Source organism: Carassius auratus, chromosome 31, assembly GCF_003368295.1.
Source record: "Carassius auratus strain Wakin chromosome 31, ASM336829v1, whole genome shotgun sequence".
Taxonomy (NCBI): domain Eukaryota; kingdom Metazoa; phylum Chordata; class Actinopteri; order Cypriniformes; family Cyprinidae; genus Carassius; species Carassius auratus.
The window spans coordinates 9,563,296-9,587,243 of record NC_039273.1 but is presented as its reverse complement, the minus strand read 5'-3'; the positions used below and the strand labels follow the sequence as shown (position 1 = coordinate 9,587,243).

General features: G+C 34.7%; 1 protein-coding gene across 2 annotated transcripts in view; it reads right to left on the bottom strand.

Annotated features, from left to right (window-relative positions):
- Positions 1-23,321, bottom strand: part of LOC113050488 (carboxyl-terminal PDZ ligand of neuronal nitric oxide synthase protein-like) — a 96,738-nt gene extending 73,417 nt beyond the window's left edge. Inside the window, exons 1-2 of one of the 2 annotated variants that reach the window (XM_026213479.1) lie at positions 22,460-23,321; positions 22,149-22,220 (exon numbers count right to left, since the gene is read on the bottom strand). In XM_026213479.1, coding sequence (XP_026069264.1) covers positions 22,149-22,220; positions 22,460-22,564 — 177 coding nt within the window. In that variant the 5' untranslated portion in view covers positions 22,565-23,321. The remainder of the gene's footprint in view (positions 1-22,148; positions 22,221-22,459) is intronic. The other variant, XM_026213478.1, reaches the window with a different exon arrangement.
- Between the last annotated feature and the right edge of the window lie 627 nt (positions 23,322-23,948).

Below are 23,948 nucleotides of genomic sequence, written 5' to 3'. Positions count from 1 at the left end.
CGTTCATGAATGGAATCTTTAATCAACATCCAGATGATATACGACCCCTACATTTCACTGCCGCAGCTGAGGAAAAACTTTGACTTTGTCAATGTGCCTTTTTTTATGATACCAAAAGACACGGACATGCTCCGAAACAACATTTAGATTCATTCAGTGTCCATGGCTACACAAGATACTATCAAGGATGGCGTTCCCATAGCAACCAATAAAGATATCCTCAGGGTGTCCAGAAGGACAGCAAACTGTTGAAAATAAATCGATGAGTTCTGACAAACTGATCTTGAAAGATTATCCCAGAGTAACCAACCTTCAGTCTAGCATTAACTTCCAGTGAGATATGGGAAACAAAATCAGTTTGTCTCATCTGTAAACCAAGTTTCATGGATTTTAAAAGATTAAATTCTCGAAAGATCTGATTTTATTAAGCGCTAAAATGAGAAGACAGTAACATCGAAACAGAAATCGATACACTGATCTTCTTCAGAATAAATGACATGATACTAAATTTTACATTTTCCACGCCACTAAATTTTTTGGAGACTTTTGAGGACGTGTTGTGGTTGCTAAATGGTTTTGGTTGGTTGCTGGGGTATTGAGGGGGATTACTAGGTGGCTGTTTACTGGCCCAACTCAAAAGAGCCCACCAGTTTCTATGACCTTCCGGTCCCTACATAAAAAATAAATGTAACACACTATCACACATAAAATGTCTATGTATAAAACATGTCCAGCAGTCCTTTAAAAACATGAAAACACTAGCTACTTTTCCCTTAAAACGGGTGGAAGGGGAAGGATGACACAATGACTCTGAACATTATAATTAGACTGACTGTGAAGAGCCTCTCAGTATAAAAGCCTACTGGGGAATACAGCCTCTCCACATTCATACTTTTCTCTTTTTCTCCCTCTTCCACCGCCAGAGACCCACGAAGATGAAAATGAGATAGAAAGCAAGCACAGCCTTGTTCCGCAGTTGGAACTTACAGGTAAAAGCTTGTATTCATTGCAATGGCAAACGTTGCGGGCGGAAAACACTTCACTCTCATTTCATCTTTCCCATTTCATCACTGTAAGCAAACTAAGATGAATCTGTGCCTCAAGTGGCAAAAATAATCAACGAAATCAATTTGGCCTTGCTATTAAAATTATTGCACAAAGACATACAGATCCAGAGGTTTTTTTTTTTTTTCTATTCAGATGATCCTCATTTACACAATAACGAAGCTGTACTTCATTTTAAAGCTCAAAGTGAGTAATTTTGCAATACAAGCATTAATGAAATGTTGCAAGTTATATCCAAGCAGCTTTCCAACACTATCATTGTCTGCCATTGGTCAAGCAAGCAGATAGTCCCACCCCAAACTCACACAACTGGTCAAGCCATGTTGTTTATGGAGATGCTCAAATAAATGAGCAAACAAACAAATTGATTAAATAAACAAACAAAAACAGCTTATATTTGGAAGATGGGAAACACAAATAGGCCATTTTTATTTTCTAATTTAGATTAGCACTAATTATATTATTTCAATCTCATATCGCATCTCAATGATCATTCAAATTATTGGGTTAGCATAGTCAACCCTGTAAAAATTATTTTTTGTGTTTGTAAATAGTTGTAAATAAACCTTATTTGAGTACATTTTACAAGAAAATACTAGCCTTTTAGTCTTTCTACCTTAAAACTTCATGTTTAATTCAATGTGTTGAATTGTGTTTACTAGCAGCAATTTCTGAGTGATTTTTTAATTTTATTTTTTAAATGTTTCACCAAATAACGGAGTAGCTAAATTGAGAGGCTGATTAGACAAATATTTTTTTTTTCTCTGTGCATTTTGATAAGCTTTGTCTCTTAATTTATCTTGTTTAATAGCACCAATGCTAAAAGCTAAAAACTGCTTCCCGTACTCTCTGAATGAAGCATTTGTTACCTCTTTTTTCTTTCAATATGGCAGTTTCTAAATTGAAAAACGCAAGTCATATTATGAACATTGGTTAAAAGCAAAAACTAACTGGCCGTCTGTTAAATGCACACAAATACACTGAAAAAAAATACTGTATTTTCCGGACTATAAGGCGCCCTTTTTTAATAGTTTGGCTGGTCCTGCGACTTATAGTCAGGTGCGATAATTATCAAAATTAATTTGACATGAACTAAGAGACATGAACCAAGAGAAAACATTACCGTCTACAGGCGCGAGAGGGCTACAGAGCTTGGTTCTAAATAAATGCGACTTATAGTCCAGTGCGACTTATAATCCGAAAAATACGGTACTTGTAGGATTTACTTGATAAAACTTTGTAACAATTTTTCACATTTTAAATACATTTTACTGGTATTATGTACAAATCTACTTGCCATTGAACCCACTGAATTTCAAATATAGAATTAAGTAAATAGAAAAAAAAGAAAATATGTAACTATAAAGAACTTATTAATTATTAAAGGGACACTGAGTAGGAATTACTCCCATCTAGTGGTGAAATTGTATTTTGCATTCAAACTAATTTTGCTCTCCAGCGCCTTGCTTTTTCAAATGCGCGTTGCATCTACGGTAGGCGATATGTACCAAAAAGCTTTGACAGGATGTCTTCTAATAGCACTTCGTCGAGTTTTCCTTCAGGTGAACAGGTGTGTTATTTCAAACAAACTGCAACATGACAACTAACAAACGAATGTTACAGTATGAATTACTGACTGTGGAAAACATGAAATATTGTAATTAGTAGTTATGTCTAATTTATTTGTTATATTTTCTGAATTATATGCATTGTTAGATATAAAAAAAATATTATAATATAGACTGTAACACTGACTTACCTGTCGAGAAGAAAACTGGCCACTTCAGCGTCTCTTTTGAAATCTTTATCCAGCATTAGCTCTTTCCACCTAGAAAAAGCTTCCCCGACATTAACTCTTGTTTTCTGTAATCTACGGTCACGTTTCCTTTTACGTTCTATTTTTGACTGTTTTGGCGACGATGTTTTCTTCTCCTGTGGCGCGGCATATGTATGGTCCATAATAAGAATGCAATCCAGACTTTTAAACTTGCCGGTGCAGTTTCAAGCGCCTCTCACTAATCTGCACCTGCGTTTCTGGCTCTGACCGAAAACGCGTTGTGGAAACGCGTTGGCTTAGTACTTTTTGTCCCTCTCTGCTATTATAGTTTTGCAAGATGGCGGAACTACATGGAAGCCTCCGTCGACCTACCCGTCCCATGTATATAAAGATAATAAATTCTTCATTTACAAGGATTAGTTTAAACATTGGCATAGGTATTTGTACACCATTGAGGGCATATTTATGAATAAAAATATTGATTTTAGATAATAAAATACCTAAAAAGTTACTTATTGTCCCTTTAATGCTCCAAGTGCATAATGGATACACCAGTATCAGAAAAGTTGAGTTGGTTTTACTTGTAAATTTTATAATGTTGATATTTATGTTTAACTTTTACAAATTTTAATTGAGTACTAATAAAGAATTTACTTGATTTTTTTTACTGCCTGAACTAACTGTAGAAATTAAATGACTTTTTCTGTAGTATTTATTTCAACACAATCATTTATCAGTGTATTTTGTCATCGTGTCCTAAACCAATAAATTAAATGGAATGCAATAATTTAAAGGGGCCATATGGCGCAATTTCAATTTTATCTTTCTCTTTGGAGTGTTACAAGTTACAGACTTGCAAGAACAGTCTGGCGCTTCTGACTCACAGCCTGTAGGTACATTATTTTTTAAAGAATTTGCCATTGATGATTCAAATTCAAATAATGCAATCCTTCTGTCTCGCCTCAACCACTATGTTGGCATTAAGGGTACTGCGTTTCAGTGGTTCTCGTCATATTTGACCGACAGAACCTTTTCTGTAGTGATTGAGAACTCATCCTCCTCTACTACTTCTCTCTCCTGTGGGATGCCACAAGGATCTATTCTCGGACCGGTTTTATTTTCGCTCTACATGCTGCCTCTTGGGTCCATCATAGCCAGGCATAACATAGCTTATCACTGCTATGCTGATGATTTGCAAATTTATTTGCCTATGAGTCCAACAAACACTGATGCATTTGGGTCGCTAATTGATTGCATTGATGACATTAAATTATGGTTTGAGCAAAATTTCCTCAATTTGAATTTAGATAAAACTAAATATATATTATATTTGGTGAATCTGCAACCTCTGACCCTAATATGCCAATTTCGAAGCTTAAACCGACTATCAGAAATCTTGGTGTGACTTTTGATAGTAGCCTGAAATTCGATAAACAAATTGACAGTGTGGTGAAAGCTAGTTTTTTTTTTCAGCTACGTCTATTGGCCAAGGTCAAACAATTTTTAAATTGTTCGGACCTTGAGAAAGCTATTCATGCTTTTATTAGTTCAAGACTAGATTACTGTAATGGGGTGTGGCACATCATATTTAACAACCTTGCAGTAAAGTGTGATGGTAAGTAAAATGACATAGAATTCTGCGGTAAATAATGTTAAGGTTATAAAAGTAAAACAACTCATGGATCAATTATAATTGTTATATATTTTGTTATAGGATTAGGGCAGGGATAAACGATTTTTTATACGATTAATCTAGAGATTATTTTTTCTATGCATCGATTAATCTAACGATTAATTTTTTCAGACCGATTCGATTTCGATTATCTCCCCATTAATTGACTACTAACAATTTATACATGTTGATTTACATATCTGAATAAAAAAAACATGAATTCCTTAACATTGCAATATATGTTTATTGCTCTTAAAATTACAAAATAAAAGACTGACAAAGAATGCATTACTTTGCACTTGTAAAGAGATAGCATTCAATAAAACTTTGAAGCCTTGAAAACACATAGCTTACTGAAACAAGCTTACTGAACACATAGGGCCTAGCTTACTGAAAAAAAAAAAAATTCTTCTTTCAGACTAAAATAACAACAACTTGATGTCTAGCATTCAATAAAAAGGTCACCCAAAATACTTGTTTAGAGCAATTGAAAGAATACAGTAACCAATGTAAACTTGAGGCCTTTAAGCTAATACAGATAGTGCTTTTCAAAAAAAAGAAAATAAATAAAATTTACAGTGGGAGCCAGCAGCCTGTCATGGAGAAAAAAAATAATCTCAGAATGCTCCATGTGAAACTTTGGCATTCTGCCCTTTTTCTATCGTGTCTAATGATTTTGGTTAATATGCACGAGGGAGGGAGAGAGAGAGAGAGAGAGAGAGAGAGAGAGAGAGAGAGAGCGCAAAACAGCGCTCGTGTAGATTGAAGACTGTGAGTGCCCGAGAAACTTTGGTGTTTCGCCCTTTTTCTATCGTGTTTAATGATTTTGATTAATATGCACAAGGGAGAGAGAGAGCAAGAAGTGCTTGTGTTGTTTGAAGACCGGGGTTCTCTCTCGTACGCGCCCTGTCAGGCCCAGCAGTCATTCTATTCTACATCACTCACCGATCAAATAAGGCTTTGACAGCCGCCAAAAAAAAGATCAATGCAGAAAAACCCCTGGATTGGTTATATAACGTTGGACAGAATGTTGATCCGGCCATCGCGTATATTCAGCGCACATAAGGTAAACGTTTTGCAAATGTTTTTTAGAGAAATAAAAACAGGTCGACGAATCGATGCGCATATTTTGCGTCGACACATTTCATCGATGACCTCGACGCGTTGTCCCAGCCTTATATAGGATGTAATGGTGAATCAGAATTTAAAAAAAAATCACATTCATTTGAATCTTTTTGGGGTTTTTTTATGCAATTTTGACACTGTCCCAGTTTGTCAATAGCATATTGTTAAATTGGGACAGGGTATTACTGGCAAACTGGGACAGCCATTCAAGTCATTCTAATGGAGGAATAGAGTTACCTTTTTATATGTCCCTCATACATTTAGTTAGTTAGCTAGTTATTTCAACAAAGACTGACTTAAACTATGCCAGCTCTCACGCATTCACCATGAGACACGCAATTAACACTTTTCACATGCTCTCACGCCACACATCCATTTTCTCACGCACAGAAAAATCGCGAAGCAAAGAGGACACTGAGACCGACAGACTAGACAGAGCGGGTTACTTAAGATAAGAAAAAAAAATCTCAGCTCTCTCTGTTAATGAAGGTTATTATTATTTTTTTTTTTTAATTTGTATGAAATAAATTTAACCCAATATAAAATTGTGTGGGTTGGCGAGGGAGGGGGTGGGTTGAATTTGCTGTACCTGTACCCCTTCTTAAAAAAAGTGATTTTATATTATTGTTGTTGTTGTTTATATTGTTGTTTATATTGTTATTGTGTATTTAATTTATAAGGCCTACACTTGAATAACAACTGAATGTGTTTTAAGTGTCCCAGTTTGACAGTAGCGCCTTGAAAAATGTGGTTTGGGGTCATTGTGTGTTTGAGGAAGAGTCATCCATCCTGTGTTTAATGTTTTTTCTTTTTTATTATCTATAGTATAGTAGAGCTCCTAAGCTATTTAGAATAGTATCATATGAGTGGCTAAGACATTTGGATCATAATAAAAAAGTATGCAGAATATAAATTATGAGAAAGTGTCCCACTTTACCAGTATTCACCCTATATATATATATATATATATATATATATATATATATATATATATATATATATATATATATATATATATATATATATATATATATATATATATATATATAGAGAGAGAGAGAGAGAGAGAGATAGAGAGATGGATAGATAGATAGATATTTGTCAGTGCATCATCCCAAAACAAGTCCATCAAATATAACCAACAAAATATTACAGCAGTATAGAAATAGGCACCTGACAATACTCAAGGTGACAAACAACTTTTCTGTTCACATTGAAAATGTGTAATGCAAAAAAAAAATGAGTGCACAACTTCTGTTAGCATCTCATACTCATAACACACTCAAAATAAATTTGTAAGTGGCATGCCACTCCTGATCATTTTTCTGATTTTATGGATGAAATCCCTCTTATAAAGAAAGCCTGACCTTTCATTGTTTAAATAGGTCTTAGATCAGCAGAACAGCCCTTCATTGCGTAGCTAATTAAAAGCTGCTTGGGAGCCAGAGGGATTTCTGCTTGTGTGGGTGTTGTAATGCACACCAGATTTTGACCATGGTTGCATAGAACAAACACAGTCTTGCTCTAGGCATAATCTCCTTAATGTTTTCTGCCTTAAAACTTATGAAATCTTACAATTTTTTCCTCTGACCTTGCTCTCATCTGCTATCTACTTAAACAGAATGGCCGTCATCTTTCCTACAGATGGCCTCCTCAGCTGAATGAGTTCTCATTTTGAACAGCTGTGAATATACAGTGCCTTTAATTTCCACTGAAAGGGAGATGATGAAGTTTTATTTGGGAGACAAAACACATACGGTTCTATTGTTATGCATTTAAAAAATACAGTGTAATAAAGCAGATGAGATCACTACAGGAAAGTGTCCCACTTTCAGCTTTATATTGCACACCCAATAATCTAGTGGCATATTTCTTGCTAATAGTTATGGTCTAACGGTTTTCATGCTACATTAATGTTCCATTATTTCATATTACTGTTTTAATTAAAAATGGTTATAACAGCAGTTCAATACAGACTGAACAAAATGTTTTATGTCTTAATATAGACCTGCAGCTGTCTATTATTCCTTGTAGGTAATGTTTTTTCCTCAAATTCTCAACTTTTTACAGTTCAGTGCATTTGTGTCAAATACTGATACATTGGTAATTTGACAACAGCTGTATTATCACTGAGTGGTAAAAGGCAGGATAAATAAATCTGGCCTTTAGAAGAAAGGCTGTGAGTGTCTCCACAGCCTTTATTAGTTTGGATACTGGATGGCTATTGGCAATCTGCTTACTGCAATTCATAATGTTAGCGAGGGCACATTTCTGCTGTGAAATCAAATCAAACACTTAAAACCACGAAAACCATGGGGATCTGTTGTGGGAATGAAAGTGATGACCACACCATTCCCCATCCCTCTGGGTCCAGAGAAACTAAAGTTTTTATTATCGAAGCTGACCGGCCTCACTTGCAAGCTTATCTGACTTAAAAAGAGATATAGCAAAAGGCCCTCATAGGAAACACAATGAATGCAGGACAAAATCTTTAAAGAAATCTCTCTTTCATGTTAAGGGTTTGGCTGCTAAAATCCAAACTTACAATGGAAATAAAAGAAAAGAAAATTGATCTGCTTTCAGGCGGAGAAATACTATAGTTTGTGTAAAACTTTCTGCGATTTCTGTGATGTCCCAGCTATCACTGTGTGAATGAATCACACAGTAGGCTTGCTGCTATAGATGGTGCTAATTTGAGCAAAACTAGCATCACATCACATACACAGAACTGTAAAGGTATTCATGGTATTTGCCAGAAATGTATTTCTATTGTTCAGCAGAATGTACATAGCCTACTAATATTACTTCTAAAATAAATTCAAGTTTGCTTAATTTTCAATAATTAAAAGAAAAATTAAATCAATGTTTTATGTCTTCATTTGATAACCAGAAAAAATTTAATACACAACGGAATTTCTTAGAAAAAAAGGCTATTTTAAGAAGAAAAAATTAATTCAGTTGTTTTATGCATCTAAATAATTAGACATGCTAAAAAACAGAATTAGGTAACAATAAAACATATGGTGAAGAAAAGATCAAACATTTCACGGGTCCCTAAACATGTAATTTTTGTTAAACTTTTAATAAATTGTTGTGAAAATGTATAAATGTTATGATTTTAATTAATGAGACATGCTTTTTGATTATTACAATTAAATGTAACCATTAAAAAGGAGTTGAGAAAAATTTTAACAGAAAAAAAATGTAATACAGAAAAATTACAATGGAAAAAACGGAATTTGGGGAAAAATAAAATGGATTTCATAGGGCCCTACATATATGCAATGTACATCAATTTATTCTGTCTACACTGGAATCTTTAAAGCTGCATGTCAAATTAAATTCATATTAAAACTTGATCAGCTGTGCATTTGATGGTTTCAGCAACAGGAAAATGGTAAAATAAAAACTTTTCTTCTATATATATATATATATATATATATATATATATATATATATATATATATATATATATATATATATATAAAAACCTGACTTATTATTAAATTTATTATTACTGCAAAAACTAATATTATTAGGATCTTCAAAACACACACAAACACACATAGAATATATATTTTTAAATATACAAATCAATAAATAAAAAGTTTTCCAAAGTTTAGCTTGATCTAATCAATTTAAAGTTAAAACTATTGATGAATCACGATTTCTGCATGAAAACATATAAACACCGGCTCATATTACTTCAGTTAACTGAACCTTGTTATATTGATTTTCAAGTTTTATTGGCAAAACCCCAGTGGTGGTAAATTCCTTTGAGAAGCTACTAGTTGCCACTGACATTCCCCAGTGGTGTTATACTGTCATCCAGTCCTCCTCATTTCCCTTGTCCTACTTCTCCCCTAAACAGAGCCCTGACAGTGCACAACGGACATAGTGTGAAGATATGCAAAGCCTCTGAATGGAAACCATGTAATTGGAGCACTTTTCAAAGCGCCCGACGCTGTGAGTGAGTAATGTACCAAAGAAGTCAGCAGGCAGGATTTACCCTGCTGCAAACAGATGAAGCAGCTCTCTTGACACTCAGCCAGTGTTAAGAGCCGCCGCTATCTCAATGTTTAATACATGCACATTTTCTGTAAGGCACTTTGTTTTTAGCTCCGTGTCCTTCGAAAGTCACCAGAACAGTTGATAATGAAAAAAACAAGTAAAGTTAAGTTTCAATGATAAAGATACTAAACTTTTGACTGTGACATGTGAGAAGCATAATTGAGAGCCTAATATTGTCAAATGTAATTCAAGTTCAAGAGACTTCGCCGTGGCTCTGGAATGTGAGAGTATATCATGTGCATTTGAATACAGATTTACTGAATAAATGCTCTACTCAAGAGGCACGATGTGTCTGCCTTGAGACTTAATCAAAAGAGGCTTGAGCTGTTCCACACTGTTCTCTACAACTCTCCTACTGTTATTCTACAGACTTTTGTGAGGTTTCCATGGTTACTCCCCATTTCCCATTATAATCATCTAGATTTCAATAGCTCCTCAACCCTGTAGTCACAAAATATCAACCACAGAGAAACCATTACAAAAAGGAAATTTGTATCTCGTAAGTTACTCATGTATGCATTTGTGGGTATTCATAAATGCTCATTAGATCTACAACTAGATCTCTGCTGCATAAAAAAAATGCATGCAGAATTATTATTTAATTCTATGCCTTGTCATACAACACAATTACAAGAGAACAATGGCTATGAAGCATTGAATATATGAAGCTAGTTCAAATGCATCACAAAAAAAGAAAAGAAAAAAACTAGTCCCATTATAACCCATGTCCCCATTTTTCAAAACTCTTATAAATCATACAGAATGAGTTTTTTTGAGAAAGTAAAAATACACAAAGTTTCCTGTGAGGTTTAGGGTTAGGTGTAGGGTTGGTGAAGGGCGATAGAATATACAGTTCGTACAGTATAAAAACCATTACCCCTATGGGATGTCCCCACCTTCCACAAAAACAAACATGTTTGTGTGTGTGTGTGTGTATTCAGTGTCGTTTTACCACCAAACACAACAAAGCCAATATGTCCTCAGTGGCTTAGATGTCGGGAGGAAATTAAGACACTCAAGTTCACTTTTACATCCAACAACCTAATAGCCATTGCTTATGGGACATTGTTGTCTCCTTTATAAAAAAAAAAAAAAAAAAAAAAAAAAAAAATTGTCTAGAAAAACATTTTAAATAAATGTTAACTGAAATAAAGTATAAAAAAATAATTAATGGCAAAATCACAAAAACATTTAAATTAAAATGAAAACTGAAAAATATATTAGTGTTACTAAAATAACACCGATACTAAATACTGCAATGTTCTTCCACCAAGTGGACAAAATCACTAAATTATTATTATTATTATTATTATTATTATTATTATTATTATTATTATTATCATCAATCTTCTCTATGAAGAGTTTAGTATTCAAACAGGGTACGAATCATCAATAAATTAACCATTACTATAAACTTATGTATTAGCCAGGCTAAAATCCCCATAACAGTGACCATACCTTTTTAAAAAGACAGCAATTTTTAAATACATAACTGCATTTCCAATTAATAATGAAAGTCGCAAACAAATTTCTGGCAAAATGATAAATAAAATACATGAAACATAATTATCAATTAAAACTTTTCTGCATTAATAAAATAAAATAAATTCATTTTTAATACACCACAAACACGGTCATGTCACAGATTCCTACCAAAAATTTGACAGATCAATTAAAATAAGTTCTAAACACTCAAGATTGTGTTCCTAGCTAGTTTGCTTGTCCTGTCTATGCTGTGAACTCCACAAAGGGCTAAGTGACCATCCAACTGACAAGACCTGAGAGACAAAGTTATGTTTTAGATTGTGGTTTAATGCGTATGAAGTTTGTAATAAAATAACTTACGCGCTTAATCCATGCTAAACTAAAGTTCAAAATCAACAAAGGCAAGAGCTGAGATCACAGTAAAAAAAGATTTCACCTTCTGATCTCAGGGTTTTTTTTTTTTTGCCAAGACCCCTGAGAGTTTGGCTATGTTAAGTTTATTTGTTAGCCATAAAGCAAACAATCCCCTCAAAGTCTCCCAACAACTATTTATACCACCATGAGGGGAAACAATTACTACAAGATGCAAAAGGTTTCTGTCTTTCCAGAGTAGGAATCATTTTCACCAAAAATTATTTCCAGTTTATCATCCCTAATTGTCTAGCTCTGAAATCAAGTTAAAGACCTTCGAGCCCTGAAACAATTATAATATTATTAAATACAACATCAGTGTGGTTTTTAAAAATGTGTCAAGATGTGGTTCACTGATTTGATCATTAGTTCAAGCCAAGCATGAGTTAAGTGTAAATAATTATGTAAATGAAGCTTTAGGTGCAGAAAGCGTACCCCGGTGGGAGAATAAGGAGGTATTAATCACAGAAATGGTTGAAAGCCATTCACCCCGACCAACCTCAGATCAATGTTGAACACCAAGCCCATATCATTCTAATAATTGTGGACTCAGCAAGAGACTACGCTGGAAAGTTACTGTGGCTTAAAGACTTTAAATGGTGCATACAATCAATTAGCATTGGAGGGAAACCAGAAGGCACATGTAGGGCTGCTTCTGCCATGGCCATAAAAGAGCCTACGCGGCTTGTGCTCATTTAGTTACACTGCTTGCAAAAATCCTCTGCTCGCTCACAGTACATGAAGAATATAAGGCCATGCTTTAGTCAAAAAAAACAAAAAAAACATGGCAAGGACAGGAATGAGATGGGGCCTCTATTTCCGCTTACTGAAGGAATAGCTCAAAGGTGTCATCATTTACTTTACTTATTAATACAATTTAAATTAACTTGAGGATATTTCACAATATTACCATTGTACTGCATTTTTTTTTACAAATAAATAAAGCCTTGGTGAAAAAAAAAAACAAAAAAAAAACTTTTGAACAGTGGTATATCAAATTTGTACTAATGCTAACATCTACGTTCATCATACGAGAAGCTGAAACACTTTTCCTAAGATCTTATGTTTTTAATTATTATCACAAATGAATGATTTTTATTTAAGGCTACACAACTGACACCAATTACTTGCTAGCCAGTGGCTCTCAGTGCGTCACAGAGCGGAGAAGCTTCCCATCATTAGAATGTATAGGTCGCGTTAGCTCCTGAACTGGCAGGGGTGCCTGTGATTTCCCTGTCTATTGAGCCGACTAAATACAGACACATGCCCTGAGGGGTCAGCAAGGCTGTCTACTTTACAAGATGACATGCAATAAATTCTGGCAGGGCAGTAATCCCTCATTTCAACCAATTACTCTCAGAGAGCAAATGGTTTCAACTTCAGTGAGCACTGCACTTGGTAGAGTCCTAATACATAACTGGAGGAAAAAGACAGCCTTTAGACATTTCTGGAATGTAAGGTACGGACATATATGAAAGGGAATAAGAGGTTAAAGAAGAAGTGATACCTCAGTAATTGCATATGGTAATGATCAACATTATAATCTCATGTATACCATCCAAACACATCCTTGTTGCTGGTATTTGACAAAGCTGTGGTGCTTAGTACGGTAAATACTAACACAAATGTTGCTTTTTTTGGTGTATCCACACTGGGGCTGGGCGATATGACAATATTATTGTATATCGACATTTCTTGTAAGTATCGCAATGTCGATGTCAACAGTCAGGTAACAGTCAAATATTGACATTATCAAGAAAAAAAAAAATCCAATATTGCATGCAAGAATGAAATAATTTAGAAGAAGGGTTGGGAAAGGAAAAGTTATTCCAATTTTGGAAATCAGATCAGACGCGTAAGGTCAGGAATCAAATTACTTGTTATAAAAATTCGTTTTGATTCTGCTTCTCGATTTCTGTATGTGCAGACTGTATAATGATGAAAAACCACAAACATGACGGGTATAATTAAAATAGACAAATTCCTTCAGTGCACATTTCAGTGCAATATTTTTCACATATTTTATATAACCCTGTATATAACATAACTGTGTATAAAATATAATTACATTTAATTAAGCTGAGATGTAGCACTGTAAATTCTTAATTCATTTGCAACAAAACAATGCTGCAATTGTTATAATTAAGGAAATTAAACTTACCATCATGATATAGGTGATAATGCCACAAAGAATGAGAAACATTCAAGACATTATTTTATGAAAACAACATTAATTTATCATAATAACAGTCACGGCCAGAATGTCCAACTTCACCATGATTAAAATTGGGTTCTATTATTTTTCTCAACAGTTCTCCTCACAAAACAAAATTCACTTCAAATATAAATTTGATAAGAACAAAGTGGAAATGTTTTCTGTTAGTTTAAGCACACAAACTAAGAGAAGTAAAAGCAAACTTTGTGGCAATAATTAAAAACAAATGAAACATGGTGTTTATTTATGGTGCATCTCGGCATAGTTGTCTTGGCGGGGGGGGGGGGGGGGGGGCGTGGTGAAGGTGGGGCTTAGGTAGATGATATTATCAGATATTGCAACATTTTTGAAGATGATTATCGATGAGATCATTTTGAAATTTCGCCCAGCCCACACAAGCAATGTTTTCACCAACCGTGGATCCGCTTCCTTCCTTCCTGACACTCCTTATGTTTTGGCCAAAGCACTGATAACCATCCCAGGCCACTGTTGTATGTACATTTACACCCCATCCCTCATCTCAGCGTGGTTTGTCTCATTGTTCTTTAACTTCCTTTCTCCCGTCAAGCCTGACAGGTATATGCCATGGGTCATATACCACAGGCCTCTGTGAGTGCTATGAGCATATGGTTTGGGGGCTGGGGGCTGTGTGAATGTGTGATAAATCACAGAGCATCTGCCAATGTCATTACCTGCTTAAACACAAAGGGTGATCGTGCTACTATTCTGGCTTTAATGGACTTCAAAGTGTTTTACTTAAGGCTAATAAAAAGTGATATATTGTAATAATGTAACATTTTAAAAGGGATAGTTTGCCCCAAAATTACCTTCATGTAGTTTCAAACCTGTGTTATTATTATTTGTGTGTATGTTTGAGAGAAAGAAAGTTTGGATTTAAACATACATAAAATTACATCTTTTTGAGTTTCACAGAAGAAAGTAACACAGGTTGGAACAACATGATGATGGGTACAATGATGACAGATGTTGAAATTTTCTAGATGAACTAAGCTATGCCTTTAATGTAATGTAGGCTCAGACAACTTAAACTGAATGAAGCAAATAAAAAAAATCAAACCAATTAATATATAGTTAAATGCTTCAAAGTATTTATAACAAGTTATGATATCTTAAATCAAATGTGGATCTAAGCTTCTGTATAGTGCACACATATATACAGTATATACATATATGCATCGTTATATATATATATATATATATATATATATATATATATATATATATATATATATATATATATATATATATATATATATATATATATATATAAATAAACCTATGAATGATACAATTTTATTATTTTTAATAAACCAAACAGTGCAATTTATCTACTCTGAATAATAATTTAAATTGTCATGATTGTTTTTGTCACCACATTATGCCTATATGTATGTGCATTATTCTTGTTTTTGATGACTTGGAAAACAATATGAGTAGATGCATCAAAGCATTCAACTGCTGGTGGTTTGATCATAAGAGATTTGAATTTAGTACTACAATAGATCTTGGCTGGCCCTTTCAAGGTGAAATTAGGCAAAAAGCACATTTACCCAGCTGGATTAAATCCAGCAAATTGAATTCCACTCCATAACTCTACTCTAGCTTAAACCACATGTCAGTCCCAGCACTGCATAACTACACAATTGCCTGTTAACCATAATATGCATCGTTATTCAGTTGATGAACAGCCATCAAATCAATTGCACATTATACAAAAGCTACAATCTCCTCATATAAAATCAGCACATGAATAAAAATATCAGGCAGCCAAGAAGATAGTGAGAAATGCAATAAATGGAGGGGAAAGTCCGGCTTGTAGGTAATTATTGGGCTGAAACATACTTTGAGCAAATTCAGAATAATGTGTAATGATAACAATGAACACAAAAATCCACAGACATATTTGGTAAATTTATTGTTTAATGAATTTACATCTATTAAATGAAGTAATGCAATTAATTTGCCTTTTACAAATGCAACCCTCTACATTGCGAGTAAATCGATCGCATATGTTACTAAATCTTCACTCTGGGTAACTAAATTATGTCTAATATTAGCCTATGGAATAATACATTCTCAGATTTTACTCGCCAGTGTGTGAGTTGGAGGGTAAGTATAAGTTTGGCAAAGATATATTTTCACTCACCGAACACACTAACTGAGCGATTCAGAGTTTCACTCTCCATCAAGTGATCTGTGCTATTTTTCAGTTCTTCTCAATAGATGTGCAGTGAACCTGTATTATTTGACGTACTGCAAACTCTACTGTAAAGGCGAATAACTAGCCGTCTCACACACGCAGAGAGAGAGAGATAATTGACGGGCTACATGTAACGATATTCTTTGTTGTATTTTCCTGTCAAATTAGCGGCGTTCCTTTGGAATTCTTCTGCTTTTAAAAATGGCCGGGTTTTCCTGTAGAAGGTGGAATTATTGCGCAAACGGCAATCTCATTGGCTGGTGCTCACCTATTATCATCCTTGTACTGATTTCAGCAAATCAATTCAAGTGAACGCACACAACCTAAATAATATTCATGAATATTCCACTAGCTCATTAATCCTTAGTGTGATTTATATTTTTCCTATTAGTAGAATTTGTATCATTATTATCTTATAAGTATTTGTATCCCCCCACCCCCAATTTTCTTTACAGAAACACTGAATGAACAAAAAAGCACCACCACCAGTCCAGTTAAAATGCTCAGTTAAAATTACTAAGATGCATTCAAACATGGTTATCAAGCTTTAATTCTAATTACTAAAGATTTATCATTAAATAACACTTGATTATCTTGTTGTAATGCTTGACAGACTGATGTTGAGAGTGTACTTTCAGTTATTTAAACCAGTGGGTGACTTAAGAACATCTTGTATAGGCCATAGAGAAATTAATAAAAGAGTGGGATATTATACAATGGCATTAAAAATTAAAGGTTTGCGAAATTTAAATTAACAATGCTTTGAAAAAATGCATTCGTAGATCAAAAAACACATTAAATGCACCATAGAATGCTCATTTTAAACTGAAATCTCACAATTATGGTAAAATATATATATTTTTTCCCAATCCATCTTAAAATTGCAGCTCAGTCATCCTGATGAGGCAACCTGGGTCTTTGATCAGAAACCAAAGACAGTACACAAGCTATAAAGATTCAAATAAACAAGACAAGAAAATGAATCACTCTAGGGAATGAAGTGGGTTAAACACAATCCTAGAAGAAAGCTATAAAGACAGAACGATGCAAGTTGCATCACAGCACTAAATCACAGTCCAAAAGACATTCATAGTGACTGAAACACTCCAGAAGAAGCGTGTTCATAGTGTAGGGCATACTTTATGTTGAAGAACGATTTTTTACACAAAATAAGTAAAAACTCAGGTTGGATAAAACTTAGAAGATCAATAAATGTGCAGTTTATTGATGAATTACAGCATTTGCTGCACCAGGGCCATTAAAATTGAATAAACCACATCAAGTGAAGGCGTTTTCTTGAACCTTTTTAATTTATCAAGTGATTTCTTAGCATCAAGGACATTATTAATCACATTCGCCTTGGCTAAAAAAATAAAATAAAAAATTTATAAAAAAAAAAAAAAAAAATGTATATATGCATGAAGGAGCTGGATGCTGGATTTATCTCAGAGATGCATAATGACTATTTTTTAACCCTCACAGAAAAAAGAAAAGAAAAAAATAAAATTAGAAGGAATGAATTACCTGAGCCACTGGAGACTGCAGGAGGATCACATTAGGCCAGAATATTCATTCTTTACTATGAAATTTCTCAGAAAAAGGGATGTATTTAAAAAACTAAACTAAACAAAAGCATGTTTTTAAGATTAAATTTGCCTGTACAGTTGATGGGGGTCAAAATCAGTCTAACAAGTCACAAAGAAAAGACACTCCAAAGAAAAAGCAAGAGAGTTATGAGTAAATTTACTGTTCTCCGTTACTATTGTAAAGAAGTGGAAGAGCGCGAGTATCCTATGGCTCTGCTGTTCTGACACTAGTCAATTTTACACAGATGATGTTCAGTTCTTGAGAGCTTCGAACAGAGAGCTTTTCTAAATTCAGAGAGGCCCTTTGGAGACAAAATGAGGCATGTCAACAGAATGGATCCTGGCCAACAGCCTCTCTTATGGCTGGATCTTGTAGAGGCCAGTCAAAATATCATCCAGTTTAATTGATTGGCATCAAGGAAAATTGGCAAATACTTGCCTATTGTAACAAAAACTCATTTTTAAAGTTGGCATGAATTGAAAATTCACCCTATTTTCTAAATGCATGTTACAGATCTTGAACGATTCAACTGTGAATGTGTTTCTTTCTTTTTTGTTGGCTCCTGTTTGTTGTCCTTGTAATGTTTAATCAAAATAACATAAGTGTACCTTCTGGTGGCATATGCAGGACTCGGATACACACAAATATTCACAGAAAATATATGTCACTGCTTCAGTTTTATCATGAATTTAAATTCAAACAGCAAAGTTATACATTTACCAGCAGTCACAGTTAAACTAAACTCTTTCCCTCCAAAAGGAGTTTGTTGGAAGGGAACAGAAAGGGAGAATCAATAATGGTCATTAGAACACTATTCGTGACCTTTCTGCTTCAACTGAGATAACTAAAAGGAGAACAGAAAAAAACATATATTCTGTGACAACATCAGAGTTACTGGCCCTGTCCCAAAAGTTGCCCTTAGAACTCTAACTAATAACTTTAAATAGTTTTTATTGTCATTGGTGGTTCCACTAAAAACCTTTAACATCCATGGGACATATGCATTGCACAATATATATAAATATATATATATATATATATATATATATATATATATATATATATATATATATATTTTAGTAGGGGAAGGTTCTTCAGATTATTAAAATCTTCTTCACACACACAAAATTATTGCATGTAAACTTTATTTTAAAGAGAATATGGTTTTGGTAAGCGTGCACAGCCAGAGGAATGAGGCACTACAGTCTTGTGGACTTCACATTTGGATTCAGGGAATGTCCTGACAATTATGCTGCCATATGAACATAAGGAAATTCATTTTGCAGACAGGATTCAGCTGGGACTGGTATCCACCAGATATACCAGCAATTAATCACAACAGGGCAAGATCATCCAATTTTAGCTTGAATCAATGAAGGAAAAGGCCTTGAAAGTAAAAATGCTATTCATAGTTATAAATAAGAATAAACATTTTCACTTCCACAATGTTGGAGGAAGGATCTCAGGCCAAAAGAACTGTTCATAACATCTCTTAATCAGTCGGTTAATTAAGGTTAATAAAGTTAGGTCACCAAATTTTGTAAAGAGGGAGGCTTGGCCACCTTAAAGCTAACAATATATGATGCAATAAATCTGATGCATAGTAATGAGAGCAAAATGCGTTGGGCTACGCAAATGAGTCTGAAAGCTTTTACGGGAGGACTGCAAGACTGTAAATATTCCCCCTTTCCAAATCTGACAGCAACATCCACTCAAAGCTAATCATCTCCACAAAGATAATGTCCTGATCAGGTTTTTTCTTACGAGGTGTCTATAAGGTATCTTGTAAATCAATGAAGATAAAGTAAACATTCAGGTAGGCCTATAACTTAGTCCTCAATGGAGGCACTTGTCTCACATTGGTGTAAAACAAACCACTACTGCTGCTTAAGTGAATCTCCATCTTTGACACTACAAAGGCTTAAAAACTCAAAGAAGGCTTTACGCTCAAGTGGAATTTAAGCAATTTATTGTGATGCTCCAAAATAATACAAATAAAATAAAAACACCAAGCTAGCAAACTAAGAACTTGGCAGCCTACATAAACCACTTTAAAACGAAACTGTTGTTCAGACATTTCAGGACATAAGGGAAGCTGTTATAGGGGATATATGCACTTATATCTCTATAATTAGATGATTAAAATAACAAACTTTCTTTGCACCAAATAAAACATGACAACAGGATATAAACATTTCAAACTTTGGGTGTGGTGATAATTGCCAGTTATTGTAGGCTTCAAGCTTTTAATTCCCCAATGGACTCTAAATCACCCCTTCCTGCATAAACAAGAGTTTCTGTGGGTGTGTGTGTGTCCGTGTGTGTTTAAAGCAACTATTTACCAAAATATCTAAGACACCGGAACTCAACTTTCCACTTTTACATTATACAATTTAAAAGTATAGTTCACCCAAAAATGTCCCCATGATTTACTCACTCTCAAAGCATCCTAGGTGTATGACTTTCTTCTTTCAGAAGAATCCAATCTGAGTTACATTAAAAAACACCCTGGTCGATCCGATGGATCTGCGTTCTAATGCGAACACACGTATGACAGTTAGAAGCTAGTTAGAAGCTAGAAATTACCATTAATAACGTTTTAAATGAAGATATTTTTAGTACAAAAATGCAGAAATTTGCTTCATGAGGCTTTTATTAACCCCTGAAGCCATGTGGGACATTTTTTATGATGGAAGGATACACTTTATTGGACTTATTTTGGACTGTTTAAAAATAACACCTATTCACTTCCATTATACAGCTTGGAAGAGCCAGGACACTTTTAAATATAACTCTGATTGGACTTGTCTGAAAGAAGAAAGTCATATACACCTAGGAAGCCCTTTTTTCCCTTTTCTTTAATAAACATTCTGGGGTGAACTATCCCTTTAAGTTAAACCCAATAAATTCACAAATCACTGGATCTCCTCATCCCATGTTCCTTTATCGTGGTGATGGCAATTAAGATCAAAGGCAGATTAAAAAGAAACTATTTCTGACAAAAGGTACACCTTTCATTTACAGATACCACATCATATGATCCTGCAAAGTGAAATACCTGAGAACAGAAAGCACTGAAACTTGAATTACATTTAGATATAAGATAACATTTTAACTTTTTTTATGTGAAAAAATTTCAGTTTTTGTATACATGTTGTCCTTTGCAGGGGAGGCTTCTACAAGCTCGAACAAGTTAACTTAAAACTGATTAGTCGCTACAGCACGATTGGTTTTGTGTAACTTTTGTGTTTGAGCTTTTACACACAAAGATTCTCTGCTTTAAAAGCATGTATGGTTGCCCGTTAGCCAGCACACCATAGCAGGGGGTCCAGCACACAGAAAAGGTTAACAGGCTCATTTGCACCTGGTGTCTGCTGCTATGCTGGAAACCAGGATGTTGGGAGGGGGAAACAAATCCTTTCAATTGTTACATTCAAACCACCTCTTACATCACACTTCCCTGAAATAAGTTTCACTGTAATAGCAACAGCCAAGCCACACAATGCAAAATTTGCCAGGAAAAGGAAGTAGATATCTGCAGGTAAAACAACTCTCCCTGCCAGCAATAAAGTAGTGAATGTTTGAGAAGCAGCCATGAATACAGTTAACTGACAACCACAGGCTGATCTGAAGATCACACTTAAGACTCATATAACATCAGTGGTAGGGAATGAAAAGTTATCAGTACTATTTCTTTTGGTGTGGACGGAGTGGAAGTGGAAAGAGAATAAAACACAATTTGAATGAGATATATCATACAACAGAGGACATTAGTGTCATTCGTTGAAATAGGAAAACTATTTTGGGCTTTCAAATGTGATAAATGTACAAAATGTGCAAGTGAACTTTTAGATTATCCACCACTCCGTGTAGACTAGGGAGCAGTAAACACAACATAGAATCAGAATGAGCTGTATTTTATTTAAAGTAATATATTCTGTTTTCCAGAAGCTCTAGGACGATACAAACATAAGAGCCCTTTGATTTGGTAAGTAGCTTTCTACATATGAGGACTTTAAAATTATCCATCTACCAACAGGGAAATGCGTTAAAATTTTTTGAAAAACATGTAGGATATCTGTATCAAGGGTGTCTAGCCACACAGGAAGCCAATGCATTCTCATCACGCATGATTGGTGGGCACCAAAACTAGCCCTTAAAGTGCTTTACACTGAAGACTCCCACTTCTCTGTTGAAAATCCACATAACGTTACGCTGTGGTTGCCAAAGGCTACGTGACTTACAGGACCCGTGTATGTGTATCAAAGCAACTTTGACAGGGCTATCAATATCCCCACACTTTCATTTTGCAAGCAATTTGCTCATTGATCTGTCCTGCTTTTGTATTTTGATTGCTGCTCGAGGCATGAAGACCACCCGTGTGGAAAAGAGGCTGAATCACGTCGTAGCGCTATATAAAATCCCAAGAAGACAGTTCTACACATCTAAATGTGTAAACTCTGCAAGCTAACTCGACTTTAGGAAACAGTAAAAATAAACTGGTTCCAGAAAAACTCACCCTTATCCGCCTCATTGCCGCAACAATCTCCACACGGCTGTTGGGTCGAGCCACATCCAGACTACCGATATACTGGAAATCAAAGCCAACGAGATGAAATGTATTAGAATTCCTGTCGACAAGTTGGGTTTAGTGAAACTAAATGTGGTATTAGAATTCGCGCGCTCAATTAAAGTGACAATACGGAATGTAACAAGTGGCAACAATAGTGGCAAAACAACTTGTTTCCTGGGACTGAAAACAGGATATGCAGCAGGATGTACACAAAATATGCTATGGAACAACATGTCTTTATTTCAAAAGAAGCCTACCTTTGCTTCGAAATTAATCCCATGTTGGAATGCTTCCTCGTTATGTAAAGGAATCCGCAAATCTTGTCCATCATCGACTAAATTGTACTTTGTTTTGGCAGGCATGGTGACTGTTTTGCGTCTTTCTCCTCAGTTTAAAACACAAACAGCTCGAGGGGAGTCAGAACTCAGTCTAACTCTTGTGGTCCATGCCTTGTTTTTGTTTGTTTGTTTTTTTTAGCCCGAGGTCATTCTTATTTCTCATGCGTGCTCGCCTTTGACAGCGGAACTTTTGTAGAAATCACTCTCTTCAAATCAACGTCGCCGAAGTGGCTTCCCAAGGTGTACGTTTGACCCAGTATGAATGGTCTGCTCAATTGTTTCCATTCAAGCGGGCAGCCCTAAGCTTTGGCTTGGTGTAGAAGTGCCAAAATCCTGCTTCCTGGGCTTGTCCGTTTCCAACAACTTCACGCCAGCGCCATAACTGAGTCCACACATCCTTTTCGAAAGGATTGTAGCGAGGGCAGAGCGCTATTGGTCGAAAGTGGGGATTCCACCTGCTTTCATTGGAACACGGCTTCAATGCAGGTTTGGAGGAGGAGAAAAACACCTCGCTTCACATTAAAGGACAGCGGAGAATGACATCTAGTGGCAGACTTCGGTGGGCTACACAGTGGAGAGTTGAGGCGAGTTGACAACTCATTTCATTTCTACCTCATGTTGCTTCCCCAAGTAAATAAGAAAACGTACAAGTTCTAAGTAATATCACAACGATACTCTTTCAACTTATCCGCGGCTTCACTTGTTTTAAAAAGTTAAACTTAATTAGTAGGCTTACAGTTTTTTCAGCTTCGCCAGTCTAGTGTAATTTATTTCTTTTTTTCTTTATTTTGTTATATGATGATCACATTATTTTTTTAAATTAATTTCTAACTTTTTGTCTAAATGTATAGGCCTACATTTTGTTTGCATGCCCCAGACCCAGACTTGCAGTTGTATGGAATGAACATTCTATATAAAAATAATTATACCGTTTAAAACATAAAAACACAAACATTCTAGACATAGTAAAATATTGTAATATTTATTTATTTAATAAGTTTTCATTTTCTTTCTTTTCTTTTCTTTTTTAAGTTTCAGCAATGAGAATGCCATTTGTGACATGCAAATAAAAATCAAGTTGAGGTAAATTATTTTACTTTTTATTAGTAAAAATTCTCAATTATTCAAACAGGGTTTAAATATTTCATTGGGTGCAATTAGCCTTAACAAGACAAAGTCTAAAACTCAAATTTAATTTCCAGCAGGCTGTATAATTTTCAGTATTTCAATTTTTTCATTATAAAAAACAAACATCTTTAACGTAAACACAACATTTTCGCTTTCTCCCTCCTTGCATTCTTATGCATTACTAGAAAAAAATAACTAAAGCAAGTTTTTGTTAAAGATCCATTTATATATGTGTTTATCATATATGCATTAATATGTAAAACCCCTGTATGAACAGGAT